We start from the raw sequence: 18,727 nt of genomic DNA on the forward strand, positions 1-18,727 counted from the left end.
GTCTTTTATTTTGTTAATATTAACTTGCATGAAATTCTACATTCATAAATGTATGTTTTTCTAAATCCCCCCACGTTTAGTGGTACTTAAAGAGGAATTTGTGATGTATTTGGAGACGTTAAAAGGAATGAAAAGTCCCAAAGCAAGATTTTTGTATTCTTCATTAGAGGACTTTGTTTTCTTAATGTGAAAATCTGTTACCCCCCTACTTTTTCGTTCTTTATTTTTATATATATATTTTATTTTATTTTTTCTTCAGTGTTGTTTTATTTATTTATTTTACATTTATTTTGTTTTATGATGTACAGAGTGTGAACGAAAATTTAGAGTAATCTCAGACCGTATTTGTAAATCTACCAGTAATGTATGCCTTTCTGTGTTAATGTTCAAAGCATCGAATAAAAAATAAATAAAAAACACCCACTAACACTTCCCCCCTAACACCTCCCTAATAACGGTGGCCGCAAAGGTTTAAATGTATGTTAAAAGAATTAAACAAAGTAACGTTTTTAATAAAAACACATCAGTTCTTATTTGATGAAAACATTCTACCTGGTTCTAATATTAGACCGATGTTTTTACTTTAAAATTAGGTTAACCTATACGATTTAATTTTTTCGTCTAAAAAAAAATCCTTGTTGGAAAAAAAAGTGTTGTTTTATTTAATTTTAATAAGTCACTCACACATACTTTAGTAGTCTAAATCCTTGAATACGTCTTTTATTTTGTCAATATTAACTTCTATCATTGCTATATCGTTGCTATAGGCATACACAAATCTAACTGGAATTAAATGTTTTGGAATGTCTTTGATTTTCTTGCCAAAGACTTGTTATCATTTGTATCGTAAAACGTCTAAACTTTTACAACATTACAGGAAAGGCTAAATATTTCATCTCAAGTAGTGCGTAGAAATGCGTCTGGTGCCTGGCATCTGAAGTCTTTGTGTTTACTGTTACAACCATGTCAGCGAAGATTGTAAAACATCTAAAGGTTTTCGGGGTTTGCAACTCAACTGTAATCTAATTAGTTTTGCCGAGGTTCTGGCGTTGTAAATGGTGTGCTGCAGGTCTGCTAAAGTTAAAAAAATGTTTGTATATTCAGTGATCAAAGGGTGACAATTTCAACTTTATGGCTTAGGCCTGTGAACGCAAGGTTAGCTCAAAGTTCATTTACTGGTCAAAAGGATGTGAAATCTTTTAACAAGTCAGACCATAGAAAAATGTTGTTTAACAAAATATTGTTAACCTCAACATAAACGTACTGAGAATGCAAACAAGTACACAAACACAACCATACAATCATAAACACACACACACACACACACACACACACACACACACACACACAAACGTAAACATACAGAAAACATGAGCATGCAATTAAAATAAATACAAATATACACTCAAACAAGTACATAAATACACAAGCAAACAAAATAGGTCACAAACACGAAAATACCTATATTAGATTGAAAATGAGTTGTCATAAGTTTTCTTTGAAACCAAAAGTGTTTGTTGCTTCAAATGTCTCACAGAACTTTATACAATAGATTAGACGTTCTTTCTCACTTTACAAATGGGGTTGTTAACCATGATGTTTAAAATAGTTTTAAAAAGTATTATTTTTTAGCTTTCATGTAGGATTCATGTCAGCACTCAAATGTTTTTAGCAAGAGTCCAGAGACAGATGAAAATAGATGTGTGAAGAAAAAAATGTAAGAGTTTTTAATGACAGACTAAATGGTTTAGATTGTTTAAAACAATTGAGTTTATGCATTTCTCTTGAATGTGTGTACGGTAACTGTTGTATACATGAAGCAGAAGAAATACATAAACGCATTGTGGTTGATGTTAAACAATAAAAAAAAAGTATTATTTATATATCATAACTTACTTTCTTTTCAAAACACAATAAACATTCTTATGACTTTTTAGCTGCGAACAACCAGTTTGGTTGGAAAATAAAAACTAAATAAAAACATATTATGTTTCTAAGTTAGAATGCTTATAGTTTGTAGTAAAATCACATATATAAGCTAAAACATTTTTCTTTCAAACCACGTGGTTTTCACACACACACACACACACACACACACACTCACAAAACTGCCAACAAGGACCTTAAGTTTTTGTTTTAACGTTTAGCTGTAACCGAGACCTTGGGGGAATTATTTTACGCACAGTTTTGGGGAGGTTACTATGAACTTTGTAATAGGTTATAGATCACAAATTACCCTATTTAAAATCTAAAAGGTTGCATAACTATATCAATTTCTTTAAAAAGTAATGTAACTGATAACATTTGATTAGATGTTTTAAGACTTGTAATGTTTTCAACCGTTAATCTTTTGAAACGTGTAAACAGGACGGGGTTAACATTAGAGCGCTCAACAACTAATGACCGTCAGACTTTTCAAAATCCTTCATCACTTAAATTAGGATTGTGATCGTGATTTCATTTTAAAGAACAACCACCACGAAATCAGATTTGCTTGGAGATTAAATACATATTTAAAAACACAACAAGAAAGTTTAACAGCTACAGATACTGTTTTGAAATCAGGTTTTTCCACACCTATGAAGGGTAATGCCACGGCATCTAACAACGGGTTGGTAAAACAGTTCAATTTAACAAATAAATATACATCGGCCAAATAGGAAATTAGCATAGGTCTTTAACTCCTGAAACATCTGACTCATGTTTTAGAGTAGTTAAGGTAGTTTATGAAATATATCAATTAAATCTGTACGTGTGTGAAAAAATATTCATATGTAACATTTTCATAATTAACCGCAATTTAATTATTTTTTCTCACTGACTGTAACTGATTACATTTATTTTTGTAATCAAATGATCAGTGTTGGGAACGTTACGTTACTTTAAACAAGTAATTAGTTATAGTTACTCACTACTTGTTCCAAAAAGTAACTGAGTTAGTAACTGAATTACTCTATAATAAAAGTAACTCGTTACCAGGGAAAGTAACTATTTGCGTTGCTATGTGTAAAATAATTTGTTTTTTTGCCATTTTCACAAATCAGTTGAAATGAGTAGAACAGACAGGTGTTTGTACATAAGATATTTATTGCACGTCAACAGACAGCAAGGGTTGTATCCTGCAAACTCTCTCAACCTGAGACAACTGGTCAAGTAAACAACCTGTACTTCCAAGTGTTTTGTTCACAACAAAAGTAAACTTTTAAACAAAAAAGTGTGTTTAGCTCCGTAGTCTTATTCTCAATTAAATAAATCAAACTCCCAATGTCGGACAACTGGTCTGGTAGACATTCTGTACTTCAAGTATTTTCTTCAAAAGTAAACAGTAAATAATATAAAGTGTGTTTGCAGTAACTGTAGCAAATTAAATAAATCAAACTCTAACAAACTGAGATAAATAGTAAGACATAGGCTGTTGTATTTATTTATCTTCATTAAAAAAGTAAACAGTTTTAGAATATGAAGTGCTTTTAAAGATTGAACTTCAGCTCCTAGGTATTCATCTACCCATCCAAACACTCATCTATTCATGTGTCCGTTTTGTATCCAACTGACCCATGTAGCCTAACCATCCTACCCTTCAAACCACTGATTGTATCTAAGAAGCAGCAGCATTTCATTCAGCATCATCCTCAAAGGAAAAGAATTAATCTATGGCTGAGTCGGTGCTGAGGCTGCGCGTTGGTGCGTTGGTACCTGTTGGCTGGTCTTCTTGTGCACTTTTCTGGCATTCCGCCAGCAGACATGCCTTGGCTTTGTCCTTCCTTTCCTGTGTCCGCAGCCAACGTAGTTTAAATCTGGGCAGTGTCACCGCAGCCAAGATGGCAGTCTCACTTTCCAACACCTCAGCAACTCTATTTCTTATTGCCTGAAATGAGACAGACACACACACATATTACATTAATGCATTTGGCAGACGCTTTTATCCAAAGTGACTGACATTGCATTTCAAGGTACACATTTACATTTACACACACACACACACACACACACAGAGAGACAGACACAGAGACACACAGACATCTAAGAGATATACATTTCATTTTACTTTGATTTCATAATTAATACACATTTCATGTATGAGAGTATGTATTCAATGTATTTACCTTGACAACAGCCACTGGAAGGTCACCAAGGATTTGGAGGCCAGTCTTCAAGTCCAGGGTCTTGGAGATCAATGTCTCCAGTGTGGGTAGAAGGGTGCCATGGAAGCAGTTGTCTTCGCCCTGAAGAATGTCAAGGGCTACCGTTAGTGGCTTCATCCCAAAATTGTAGGAAATGGTGTTCAGCTCGGCGATTGGGAATTCACAGACAAGAGCAATGGCATCATGAAAGGAGTTCCATCTGGTCGTACATGGGACAAGGAGCTTCCTTTCAAGGACTTCATCCACGATCTCTGCAGCCACTGTGGAACGGCTGGCCTTGTTCCACAAAGCTGTGCATTTGGAGGTGGCACTTCTGTACACAGCTTTTATGTCTGACCTTGAAAGTAGCCACTTGTCCACATCAGAGCATGAAATAAGGTTTGCTGTGTGCGATGCACATCTGTGGTGTGGTGGCAAAGTCACAACATCCTCTTTCACACCCTCTTCCACATTCATGTCTTGTAAGACATCATAAAGGTCGACAAAAGTCACATCATCATCATCATCTTCCTCCCCAGAGTCATCTCCCTGAACGGGCTGGTAAATTTTAAAGGCTTTCACAAAATTCAAACCATTGTCTGTGACAGTAGCTGTGATTTTGTTAGAAATACTAAAGGATGAGTGGATATTGTCCAGTTCAGTAGCAATGCTTTCATACGTATGACGGCCCTTCAAACGTTTGCAGGCCAAGGCTGCTTTCTTTCGCTCTAGGCTGTGTGGATCTAACCAGTGGGCAGTCACGCCGAGGTAACTGCGGTTGTGTGCAGTCCAAATATCTGCAGTTGTAGACAAAAACTCCAACTCTTCAAAACTCGTTTTAAGCTCTGTGTTCATTTTGGCATACTCAGCATCTAGGTATTTAGCAAAAGTCTTTGAGCATGGCGTACAGACCCCTGCTTTCGTAGGTATTTTAGCAATAATGGCTCGGAATGAATCATCCCTCCACCGTCGATAATGGCAACATACTTTTAACAACATACCTGCCTATCATACGGTTGACTTCAGCCTGTGTCATGATAGGTCTTTGTTGTAAGGCAGAAAGATCTAGTTTTTGCTGCTTGGAGGACTTTGCTCCGAGTCCTTCTTTGCTAGTGGATGGTGAGCTATCATCTGTTGTGGAGGTATCAGTGTTTTTGGCCACTAGCTTTGTTGAAGCGTGTGTCGTTTTGAGATGCTTCATTAAATTAGAGTTGCTTACAACGGATGTCGACAAAGTCTTCGCTCCTAGGCATAATTTACACATTACTTGGACATTCTTGCCTTTGACCGCAATTAATTTAAAGTAGTGGTTATATCTCCACTTTGAAAATGGCATTTTTTCGTCGCATTGCTCCTGACTCGCCATCTCTGTTGCTGCTGCGAGTCTCTTTTTAGCTGTTGTGTGTGTGTGGCGCGGCGCCGCTGGTGCGTGTGCTGGCATGTGTGTAAAAACACTTGCTCTGATTGGCTACCGTGAAACACATAACTCTGCCTTGGCCCATCGCTTATCTCGTTATTAACCCACCTCCTCACTAGCTATGTGAGCCAGATTGCGTAGGTTGCAATCATAGATTGCACAGTTTATTCAATCGATGCATAGTAAAGCACCGCATTTAACGTCCAGTAATGTTAATGGCGTTGTAACGACAGGAAAAGTAATTAGTTAGATTACCCCGTTACTGAAAAAATAACGTTGTTACCTAACGCCGTTCTTTTGAATGCCGTTATTCAAAACACTGCAAATGATATAATTTAGCTATATGTAACTAGTTGATCCCCCTAACAATGATTATGCGCTCTAACAATAATAGATGGTGAAAGAGTTCATTACCCTCTTTAACTTTAAAAATGCAGACAGTGTCGCTTAACACTAGTTTGGCAAACAAGGGTTTGCTCTTAAAACAACCCCAGACCCCGACTTGAAAACACCGTAACAAGTATAGCCATTGCAGATGTCGACATGTTTACCATATTATTACAATGCCCTGCTTACTTAGTTTTATGATGAAATATGTCTGTAAAAATAAACAAACATACACACAATCTCCAGAACGGGGTCTGATGATGGGGGGTTCCACATTTCCTGATGAAGACAGACTGGATATTCAGACCACAGCAGCAGGACACGATTGTCTTTTTCTAAAGATAAAGACAATTATTTGGTTTCAGGACACATGAATCCTAATGGTTCACAAGATAACATAACAACGGTTGCTCCATTACAACATAGCCAACCCTATTTTAGCCTGTTTTAGCACATGTATATCGTATTATTGTTGAATATAGTCGTTTAGTCTAAATATGTGTTAACAGTTATTTTATTGTTGTTATATGTATTATGTTTTTGTTTTACAAAGGGGTTCAATTTAATATGTTTAATAATACCTCATTCAAGCTATAAAAAATAAAATAAAACAACAAGGACTTCTGTTTAGATGAAAAAAAATAAAAATCGTATAGGCTAACCTAGTTTTAAAGTAACTCCTATACATAGATGTATCTAAAGATCCTGAAACAGTCCATACAGCAGCAGCAGCTATATATGTTCCAAGGGTTAGGTATAGAATACCAGAAAGAACATCTAATCATCCGTCAGATTGACATATTTTTGGCTCTTCAGTGGGTTGAACACATTAATATACCTAAAGTAGTCATATGTTCAGACTCATTTTCAGCACTATCAAGTTTAAAGAGTGGCGAATCTTCAACTAGACAAGACATTTTGTCAGTCATTTTACAGAGTTTGTTCAGAATACAAGCAAAAACAAATATTTATTTTTTATGGATACCTGCACGTATAGAAATAGAAGGTAATGAAAGTAGTGGACCAGATAAAAGCATTAAAATATCAGACATCAAATTTAATACCCCAATGAGTAAATTAGAAATAAAAGGGCTAATTTAAAAAAAATAAATAAACATACAAAGATACGTGGCAAATTAAATGGGGTGGTGAGAATAAAAGACATCATTTATATAATATTCAAAGAACAGTTGGAAATGAAAGGAGAATTTTGGGAATAGAAAGCAAGATCTCGCCATAGAATTGGACACATTGCACTTAATCAGTCATTATTCATAAGAGGAAAAACATGTGTCTGGACTTTGTGTTAAATGTGATCTTCCTGAAACAGTTGAACCTATTTTAATAAAATGCAAAAGATATGACAACGAAAGATTACAACTTACAGAAGCACTTAATATAGAAATAAATCAGATCTCATTTTAGAAATTGTTAAATAAAGATTTGACTATAGAAATGTTTCACAGATTAAGTGTCTCAAAGAGTTGATAAACAGGATTTAAAGAATCACTACTAAGTTTATTATTATCATTAATTTTATTTTTGTATTTCTTTTATCTCTTATGTTTGAGTTAGTTTTCATTAACGTCAATGCTCCACACTCCTGTCCTGTAGGTGGCGGTAAATCCGCCTAAAGCTTTGCGTCAAGAAGACGAAGAAGTGGTTTGAGTGGGACCGGACGCAAGCATTCTGAGTGTGTCAGCGGTGCGGTGAGGTCGTTTTTTTACCGGAGGCTTCGCAAACTCTGCCGGAGGATCTTTTTTTCTTTTGTTTAACTCTCTGTCACTAACAGTATTTTTAAAATGGTAATTAGTGGTAAACAGTGTTGGGAAGGTTACTTTGGAAATGTAATAGGTTACAGATTACAAGTTACCCTGTTTAAAATGTAATAGTAGTGTAACTTTTTCAATTACTTTATTAAAGTAATGTAACTAATTACTTTTGAGTACTTTTTGATTACTTTTCTAAATTTGTGAAAATTAAAGAATAATAAATAAAAGCATATACATCAACTTAAATACAGTTATCTAATAAGCATGTGACGTATTCTGTGTAATAAACTCCTAAACATTGGTGTTTTTGCTGTCTCTTTGTATATGATGATAGTTTTCTCAAAATAAGTAAAATGCACATGAAGTGACACAGAGCAGTTCTAGAAATTGTGTTTATGTGCTCGTTTACTCCTATATTGAGGCGGCAGGGGTTGAAAACACTGCGAGCTTCAGTAGGCCTACATGTAGTAAATGAAACCATGTCTTTGGAAATAAAAACCATGGAAAAAAAACATGGAAAAAAATTCAGACTGGAAAATTCAAACTCATACAAACAAATTCATGGACCAAACTATTTTTTATTTTATTTATTTCGTCTATAATCGTTTATCTAACGATTTTTATCAATTTTAAATCTTTAATTTGGGACCATGCAAAATAATTAAAAGTTCTCTCCTGAACTGCATCTTCACTTCCATTTTTCTCTTCAGTCTCTTTATTTTGCCCTGTTATCCATCTCTCTCATGACTTTAATACTCAAGATTGAACAAAACTATACTTTACAATACAATACTCTACAATGCTACAATATCTTTATAGAAAAATCCTAATACTGTACACGAGTCATGTTTTTCCCTTACAAAAATTAACCATGATTTTATTAGCCTATATAAAAGTAAAATAACCTTGTTTATTTTATTTTTTTTTGCAAATGGATTTGTATTTATTTTTAAATAAATGCATTTGTAAAATAATTTTACATTTTTGGTTATCACAGTTAAACAATAGTAACCATTTTCTCTGGATTTATAGATAAATATTAAAATGTTAATTTTCGTAAGGGTTGTGTTGTTGTCTATCGTAGCTCCCCCTAAACCTATAAAAAAATCTGATTTTTTTTCAGCTAAATTACTACTGTAACATTACAACAGATAATAATGATGTCCTTTATATAGTATTTTGAGTGATGACTGATGAGCAACGTGCTGCTGCTTGATTAATTAAATAAAAAAAACAAAGACAAAAAAGCATCTTTACAGATGAAACTGACCTGAAACCCTGAACAGGAGTTCTGCTTCTCTGCTCCAGCAGTCCTCTCTCTCTCTCTCTCTCTCTCTCTCTCTCTCTCTCTCTCTCTCTCTCTCTCTCTCTCTCTCTCGCATTGATTACTCTGAGTCTGATCCAAACCGTTTGGTGGAGGCGCGGAGAGCGCGCGAGTCATGCCTAACAATTCATGACTTATTAGAGATTTAATTATCAAATGGCGGATTCGCAAATGATCGCTTTAGTACATTCGGCAGGCAATTATACAATAATTATATTAAATAGTGGGGCAAAATCGGCTGCCATGCCACCGGGAATTGTCCCGTTTCTCCGGGTGTCCAGTCCGCGCCTGATTTCCACAGACACGCAGAATGTGCAAGTCATATATTGCATTTTTGTCGCTTAATATTCACAGACACTAGTCCATGTCATGTTTTGATTCAAGTGTACTGACCTACTTTTGATTTAGTCATCCAAAATGTGGCATATTCCGTCCGCGTTAGGCATTCCGTTTTTATGACTGGATTCTACGAACCAGACTGTATTTCCGCATCCCAGAAATTATTAGGGCGGTATGTCTCAGAATAGTCCGTGCAATTTGGGAAATAAATCAGTTAAATCTGTATGTGGATGTGTGTAAATATTCAAATGTAATCCCCTTTGTAATCGTTAAAAATTTCATAAGTAACTGTAATTTAATTACTAATTTTTTCGTTGTAACCGTAACTAATTACAGTTACAATAATTGTGTAATTAAATTACGTAACGCCGTTACATGTAACTAGTTACTCCCCAACACTGGTGGTAAAGTACAGCATAGATTTGACAAGTATCTTGTGCTGGTGTTTTAAAGACGGGGTCTGATGTATTTTCTTTGAGCTCAGCGTAAATGCATACCTCTTTTTTCTTTTGTTTTAACTTTTTCTAACATCGCGACAAACGCCAACTTTTCTGGTTTGTATTGTTGCTTTACATTCGCTTCTTTTTTTTAGTTTGAGGTAAGGTACAAATGCTATAAAACTCTGTTACCTAGTTTTCTTTCTTTTCTAGCTGGAAACAAAACACCTTTTTAAAATGCAATGCTACAAGCTCTCACGTGTTGCTTAACGAAACGTATCTGTTAGTTTTGGGCTTGTTTGGTTGTTTTAGATAAATAACCAGTAACCTAGTTTTCTTTTTATTTAATTTGTAACAACTTTAACACCGTTTTTACTATTTTCAGAGTACAAAAAACGATCATTGCATTGTTTCCATTTCGTCTGTGTTTATAACCTTTTTCTTGAAATGCACTGTGTATTTAAAACCTTAATAAAAACTTCCCTTATACCATTTTCATGATTTCACCCTTTTCAGAGTTTAAAAAGCACATAGATCCCAACACACATTTTCCCTCCCACCGAAATTCCTTCTTAGGTTCATAAGTTCACATTTAGATTACTGGGGTGTACAGGGAGGGGAGGGGGTGTACAAACAGGTGTCCAGAACAGATGGCTCATCATGATGACCCTCATCAATCAAATTTTTGGACACAAGGTGCACTGGATCCTCTCTGCTGACTCATCTGGTAAACAAGTGCACTAACTTTGGTAAAACTGTACGAGGGGTACATTTGTTGGACCTGGTGAAAACGACTGAAATGACTGATTGAATGATTGAAAACGATGACTTAATTATTAATAAATAAATAAATATTGTCTTATAAGAATACTGTTACAAAACAAGAATACGTGGAATTATTTTCATTTATTCCATGTAATGCTGAAATATTTCCATGTTTTCTGTATACTGCAAAATTTGCTTGGACAATGTATGGCTATATATCAATACGTATAAAAACTATATAGCAATGAAGTTAAAAACTGCACTGCATGTTTCATATATTTTATTTGCATAAGGGTTGACGTCTGGATCTGAAACAAGAGCAAAACAATAAAATATAAATATAAAACACATTTAGCCAAAATAAATTATGAAAGCACAATAGGGGAAAATTGTTTAGTGTGGCCTTCAAATAACAAAAAGAAAAATGTTGTAATGTGTGAGTTTTAATGAAAAAATCAAGGAGAGGTAGATACGTCTTTGAAAACTGAGCTCTTTGTAAGCTTTCAGAGTGAAGAAGAAGAAGAAGAAAGGAAGAGAAGAAGCTGAGCTGAAAGGAGGAGAGCCAGGATGAGGGCTTTATTTAATGAGCTCATGCTGATAGTTTACAGGAAATCTGAGAAGAGCGTCACCATTCATTCTGTTCTAATCAAACACAATTAACCTGTGCATGCCGACAGCCTAAAGCTGATTAGCATTAGAGGTGGAAGAATATGAGAAAACGTTAACAACAAACCACATTGACAATAAATCAGTAGAGTGATCCAGCTCCAGCAGACTCCTAAAAGCAGCCGATGTTTGAGTGTCCAGGGGGTTCACACGGCCTTCCGTTGAAACCTAAAACAAATCTATACAGAAATGAAATCTAGCTAGACTTAAAGGAAGAAAACGTTGTATGGGTGTATTAAAGGTCACTCTGTACACACGTCTCTAGTGCAGTACATACAGGCATCAGACACGCACACTCCTAAATAAACACTTCCCGCATTCTTACACTGTTTTTATGTTCTTGCACCATGGCTTAAGATGGTTTCTTTATCCATATACATTAGAGGGCGGAACCTACACTGGTCTCACGGTTCGATTACGATTATCAAGTCATCGATTCAGTTCGATTCGATTATCTCGATGCATCACGATGCATTGATGATGCACTGCATCCTTATTTTTCAATTTTGCTTCATGTATACAATTTTGTCAATAAATACAAGCAGTCAGATATATGAACTGAACCTTTAATTTTACCTGAAACAGGCTTCTTGCATGTATCAAACATCAAATAAAACTCAAGTCTGGGCACAGAAGACAACAGCAGCATTAGATTAGAACACACAAATGTAAGTATTAAAAGTGCATAATGCAGGGAGTGTACTTAAATACTTATATAGTGCAGTGTACTTTCTTGTAAAACATTTAAATATTGACATTGAAATTAAATTCAAACCTACTTGAAGAGGCCAAACCTACTTGAATATAATCAATATACAAAAAACTAAATCTGCACTTCAGCAGTGTTTTTTAATACACAAAATAAGATATTCGTCGGATTCGGCCCAAAAGCCTGGAGAGCGCGCCCACTTTAAGAGCGCGCTGAGATGCCAGATTCAGCGAATGCGCGAAGCATGTTACGTGAGGGAATTTTCCGAATTGAGCTGCAGCGATCATGTTCGACGCATTATCTGTTACAAGCACTACATCCTTATGTGATAGCTGCCATTCATCCACGACATGAGACAGTAGCTCTGCCAGATGAGCACCCGTATGAGACTCATAAACGGCTCACGTTTGCAGCACATGAGACAAAATCTTCCAGTCATCGCTAATGTAATGTGCCGTTTTCCACTACAGAAAAGGGCCGTATATCCTTTGCAATAAAAGATGCCACTGCTCTGGTAATTCTCTGCCCTCGCACTGAGTTTGGCAGCAACGTTGATATAAGTTGATAAATTTTTGGCTGAGCTGGATCCACAATGGCACTGACAGGCGTTTGCAGCTTGGGGTGAAAACGACTGACGTGGTTTCTCATGTTGGTGGTATTACCCCCTGCATATTTTGTTTTTGCGTGACATGATTTGCACACAGAGTGTGTCTTGTCAAGGTCGGGCTTACCGTGTTGTTGATAAAAGCCGAAATGTGCCCAAATGTCGGCTTTTAAAGTGGTTGGAGCATTTTTTATTGCACGCTTAGGCGTTTCGCCTTCCTCTGCCATTGTATGCCACGACTAAGCACGCGGTGATGACGTCAGAAATGAGTCAGTACATTATAACCGGTTATGGGCTATTACTGAACCGAAACCGAATCGTCCTCGTCTGCATCGCGATGCACCGTAGAAACGATTAATTTTGACACCCCTAATATACATCGGGGATATAGGATAGGCCATCTGCTCGTGGCAGCAGCACAGATGGGTAGAAGAAATAAAGCCAATTACTGTTGGCTGTCATCTCAGCAGGGAAGAACTCAAGTGAAGTTCACATAAAAATAAGAGCTGTCCAGTCGTGTTTAGTGGACAACTGAGCAACACTTTTGGATGTTTGACTGCTAGCGTAAAATCTGGTCTAGTTTGTAGCTTCTTGTATGAAATAGTCGATACCAAGATAAGAAGCATTCAAACAGAAAGGAATGAACATGTATTTTATGCACAGACTTTTTTTTTTTATGTCAGCGTGTCCAGAAGTAATGAATGCAGTAACTCAAAGAAGAATACAAAGCACTAATTGTGGATGTCAAATAAAATGCTTCATTTTGAACAAGATTTTTAACATGTAATTCATACCTCTAATATTGGCAAATCCAGTAACTAGACCTTTTCCTAAAATGTTTTCTCGTTTTCCACAACCAGCAATCAAACAGAGTGGAATAAAATCTCATTCAGACATTGCCCTCTTTGTGTGCAGTAAGCATCAGACGACAGCAGTTTACGGGGAAAGAGCAAAAATAGTGCATTTGGGCTATTGACGTCACACGTCCATGTCCCAAGTGTGATCTAATGCTTGAAATCTAATCTGGCACATTTTTTACATTTGATTTAAATTGGATTCTCAGCCACTGTGGTCTGGAATAATGGTGTGTGTGTGTTTCACATGTCTGTGATATCAGGTCAGATTTCAAGTAGTTTTTCATAATTTCAGATGACATGTCAGTGCAAAGTGCTCTGTAGCATCTGCTGTTGTCTGAATTTTCTCTCGTTCCCTGCTCTGCATAAAAAAAGCATCTACTAAATTAATAATGCTTTGGAGTTCCGGGCACTAAAAACAGGTTGGAAAACTATTTAAATCTGAAACATTGCAGAAACACTGATTTATAATACATATAATCTGTATAGAAAGATCAGTGAGTGGAAAGGCAAGTCAAAATCCAGCAGTTCTTCTGACAAACAGTTTTTAATAAACTTTACTTAATGTCTAAAAATATAGTTATCTTTACTATTCACATAAATTTCCTTGCTTACTCAGAAACCCAAGTTAAGAATAATTTATTGGTTTAGGTTTAGTTTTGTTAAAAAAGAAAAAAAATAGTTTTATTTTTTTTTTTCATTCATTTCCTCCACTTCTGCGGTTCTCTTTCTGTAGTTGCATTCACTCATTTCCAAAAGTCATCTTGAATGTTAAATTTTCAGTACAACTGAAAAAACTGAAGGAAATCACATAAGCTGACTTCAACTGATGTTGATTTTCCTAAAATGTTTTTGTTTGAACTTGCCATTATATACTCATAAGTGCTCCCTTTGGTTGTGCACTTCATTGATATTATTGTAATTCCTTTCCTATTGCTGCAGCGATGCAACATGAAAACAGTTATTTGGTTTCAAGGGAAGAGAGCTAGTAGCTTTTGGAGGTGGCCTGATTTCTAATTAATTAATTAGCTAGACTTTTTCTTAATATTTGTGGTAATATCTTGCAATCGATCATGCTTGTGCCACACAGAAACTTTGAATGTTATATTTAAATTGTATTTATTTTTATTAATTGAAACAATAACAAATTCATTTGCTCCTTTTGTTGTGCTACTGTTGACACAAGACAGCAAATTTGCACAAAAAAAAGAAAAGAAAAAAAACAGTAAACAAAGCAACTTCATAATTTATTCATACTGCAATGCACTCTCAGTCAATAATTTTATTAGCTATGCTAAGTCAAGAGTAAATCAAAAATAAATTATCAAGTACCCCCTACAGTTTTTTTTAGTTACTAGAACTCTTGTGTAAGTGAAATATACTAAGCATCTGTTAATACAACATACCTTTCCTATTTCACTTTTTAAGGCAACCTAACTAATAAGATTTTACAGTGTAGTGAATAATGAACTTTCACAGTATCGACATTGATTGAGATGATGTGAACTGTGTTAAATGAGTCTGTGGTTGTGTGTTTGCAGGATGATTCCTCCCTCCAGTAAGGCCTTCCATGTCACAAACCTGGTATCTGGGACTCTGTATGACCTGTGTGTGCTGGCCGCCTGGGATGACTCGGCCACCACACTCACTGCTACTAATGTGGTGGGCTGTGTGCAGTTCTACACCAGGGATGAGTACCCGCAGTGTCAGTCTCTGCACGGGCAGCTGTTGGGCGGCACCATGATCCTGGTGGTGGGTGGCGTGATCGTGGCCACACTGCTGGTGTTTATCGTCATCCTGATGGTGCGCTACAAGGCAGGGGACGTCGGAGGGGGCAGCGAAACCCCTGTCAGCAAGCTGAGCAACGTCAGTGAGACGTACTCTCAGACCAACGGAGGGAGGCCGGGGCAGAACGGAGTGCCTCTGCTGGCACCCAAGCCCAAAGCCAGCATGCAGGATGAAGCGGTTGAATTCAAGTGCAGTTCGCTCCAGAGCAGCTTGTCCTCTTCCTCCTCCTCTTCCTTCTCAGGTTCAGCAGATCCCACATCCTACAGCCCCAACAGTGCCCTCGCCAGCATCTGGAGGTCTGCGCCTCCTAGGCCTCGCACCAACTTAGACCAGCTTCTAGGGGCCTTCACATCGCTGGAGCTTCGGGGCCAGACCAAGGAGCCGCGATCACCCGAGGGCCCGGTAAGTGCAGCTGCTGCTTCGGCCCCGGCTGGCCCGACTGACAAGGAGCCTCTGTTGGGCCGGACACTGGACTCACGGCTTAGCAAGCTGCTCATGTTACCTCTGGACTCCAAACCCAAGAGGAGCCATTCGTTCGACATGGGTGACTTCACAGTGTCCACAGCACAGCAGCTGTGCTCGTACCCGCGCCGGATCAGCAGCATCTGGACTAAACGCAGCCTGTCGGTGAACGGCATGCTGCTGCAGTGTGACGAGGACAGGGACAGCTGCGGGAGCAAAGGCACCATCGAGAGCTCTGAGTGGGTTATGGAGAGTACTGTTTAGGGGCCGGGACTTATGGGAAGAAAGATGATATAAACCCAATCATTCTTGACTCTGAATATGTTTTTTATTATTGCTATTCGTCTTGCATATCCAGAACAGATGCAGCATTGAGGGGGTGAATTCACAAAATGGTTGAACCACTTCGAAACCGGTCAAATCTTGAACATAAAAAATCTTGAAAATGCCTAATTTCTAAGTAAAGTAGGCTCATTGTAGCTTGCACCTTAAGCCCAAAATATACAATGATTTATATAGATACGTGAGGGTTGGCATTCAGTGCGAGATGCGAAATTTGTTATGTGCAGTGTACATCCACCATCCGATTTTTGTAACTGTGCTTGCTTTATACGCACAGGTCGCACATGCACATTCAATTTGTTTTGCAGTAATCAGTTGTTCCACAAGGTGGCAACTCTGTCTCAGGCCATTGTTTCACTGTAGAAAATGAAACCAAATAAACTGAACAAAAAGTCTGCAACAACAAGAAACACTCACATTGACAAACGCTTGTGAGTGAGAGGGTATGAGAGATCAGAGATTTGGTTTAAAAGAGTTAAAAAAAATACTTGTTATTGGCCATAACTTATGGGGAAAACGCATCTAATGCATTGTAATGTATTGAACTGGTGTCCGTCTGCATTGGCAATGCCAGTGAGACACAGAACTCTGATTAGCTGTTCAGCTTGATGCACAAAAAAAAAACTAAACAGAAATCGATCAAAGCAAGCAAATCATGGTTTGTATATAGGCAGTCCTAGTTTCGGTTTCACTTTTTGAATGACGAATATATTCCCTTGATTCCTGATGGTACAGTCATTGGCTGTAGGCTTGCAGTGTGTTCAAGCCCAATATTATAGCCCAGACAAACAAGACCACCAGCTTTAGTCGCCGCTAGTTCTTTGACGTCAGTTTGGTATGTCAGGGCCTTTACATGATCTGCACAAATCCTAAACCTGTGCAGGTGATGCGTCGGTGGTCGTGATTCATTCCTAGTGAATCCCCCCAGTCTGCTGTGCTGACTCATTGGTGTGAGTGTGTGTGTGTGTGTGTGTGTGTGTGTGTGTCTTCTTTATGTCTTATTAGTGTCTGAATCAGACAGGTTGGAATGAATGGGGGATAAACTCTTGTGCTACTGTGGTTTTTCAAAACTGGTATGGAAACTGAAGCACATAGACAGAGGAAATTGTAGCAAAGTGCCATGCTAGCAGTTTCCCTGAAGAGCAGCATAAAAACTCTGTGAATATATTTATGTGCTACACTGTAATGAATTTTAAAATGTATATATTTTTTATCTTGTTGGTCAAACGCTCCTCTTTCTTGATGAAAGAGAATTCCTGAACCTTCATTTATCTCACTCCCTTCCACTTCTCATTTACTCATTCTTGAGAAATCATGTGTATGGTTTCAGTGAATCCTCAGATATTTGAAGCTGGCTGTTTACGTGTGTTTTTTTTTAATTATTATTATTATTATCATTATTATTCCTGTATTTACGAAGGTGATGCAAAGACATGAGACATTAATAATGAAAAACGCTGTGTGAAGATATCTTGAAACTTGTCTGTTGTGTTGTTTTAAGTCATGTAATAATATAAATCAACTTTATTTTGGCTAGTCCAGTGGTTCTCACACAGGGGCCGGTGTCCTTTCAGGGGCCTCCACTAACTTTCAAGGGGGCGTGGGATGATGAAAAAAGCATCAAAATGAATACACATTTTTATATATTAAATCGATCTAAAATGCTTTTAAAAAGATGTATTTGCTTTTCTCCCTCAATAACTACAATTTTTATTCAATAACATACAATCTTTCGAATACTGTTTTGGTCAACTGGGACTGTAGACTGAGAAAGGTTGAGAACCACTGGCCTTGTTCATCTCATCAAAGACAGCCAAAAGAATCGACGTGCATCAGAAGATCACTCCGGGTTCACTGATATTCATCCAGGTTCACATTCACACTGCAGAATGTGGTGTCACTCCTCTTCTGAGTGTTTCATCTGGTTATGTTCACACACAGTTTATCAACAGGAGTGACACCGCATTATACAGCCCAGTTCATTTCTGGAGGATTCAGCCAGCGACCGCTGCATTTATATGGAGTTCAGGAGGACATTGATGGCTCATCTGAGGTGCTGGAAATCACAGTGTATGAACTCATTCACAGTTTTTGCTATGTATTTTTCTAGCTCTGTTCATAACCATGTTCAATTCCCATAGTCTCACAATGATTTTATAACTGTAGTCATTCAAGTTCACAGTAGATGTCAGAGCCTTGATCATATCTTCTGACACCATCTTTCAGAAGTACTCTAGTGGTGTATGGTGGGAGACTGCATCATTAGTCAAGGCAAGTTATTTATATTGTAAGGGAAACAGGTCAATTTAGCTCAAAGGGAATCATGTAAGATTTTAAAGGGAATTTGAACAGGATCACTGTTTCACGGCTAATCACTGAGACGCCCTGCGATTCACTGAACGAGCCGTTTAACATCAAATCTGCGCTGGATATTAATATCTGAACTATAGTGAAAACACTATCAATTAGCACAGTAACAAGATCGGCAGTTGAAGACATTAACCTGTAAGCACAAAACACAAGATCCTTCTCTTTTCAATATGAATAAGGCTTTATTAGATAAATCTAAGACATGTAAACTAATCTAACACATAAGCAAACTTACACATTCACACAGGTTACAGGAAGAGAGAAAGTTAGGGAAGAATGAGTTTAAGAGAATGAAAATTTGAAATCCCAAGTTTACAGCAATACATGAAATTGCATAGACATGAACAACCATCAATCACTTAACCCT

The 18,727-nt window shown here is 37.2% G+C and overlaps 1 protein-coding gene across 2 annotated transcripts in view; it reads left to right on the forward strand.

Annotated features, from left to right (window-relative positions):
* LOC132107150 (leucine-rich repeat and fibronectin type-III domain-containing protein 2-like) overlaps nt 1–16,724 on the forward strand; it is a 113,810-nt gene extending 97,086 nt beyond the window's left edge. For both annotated transcript variants that reach the window (XM_059513380.1, XM_059513381.1), the window contains one exon: nt 14,940–16,724. In XM_059513380.1, the coding sequence (XP_059369363.1) occupies nt 14,940–15,912 (973 nt within the window). In that variant the 3' untranslated portion in view covers nt 15,913–16,724. The remainder of the gene's footprint in view (nt 1–14,939) is intronic.
* Nucleotides 16,725–18,727: the final 2,003 nt, after the last annotated feature.

Source organism: Carassius carassius, chromosome 27 (genome assembly GCF_963082965.1).
Source record: "Carassius carassius chromosome 27, fCarCar2.1, whole genome shotgun sequence".
In the NCBI taxonomy this organism is placed as follows: domain Eukaryota; kingdom Metazoa; phylum Chordata; class Actinopteri; order Cypriniformes; family Cyprinidae; genus Carassius; species Carassius carassius.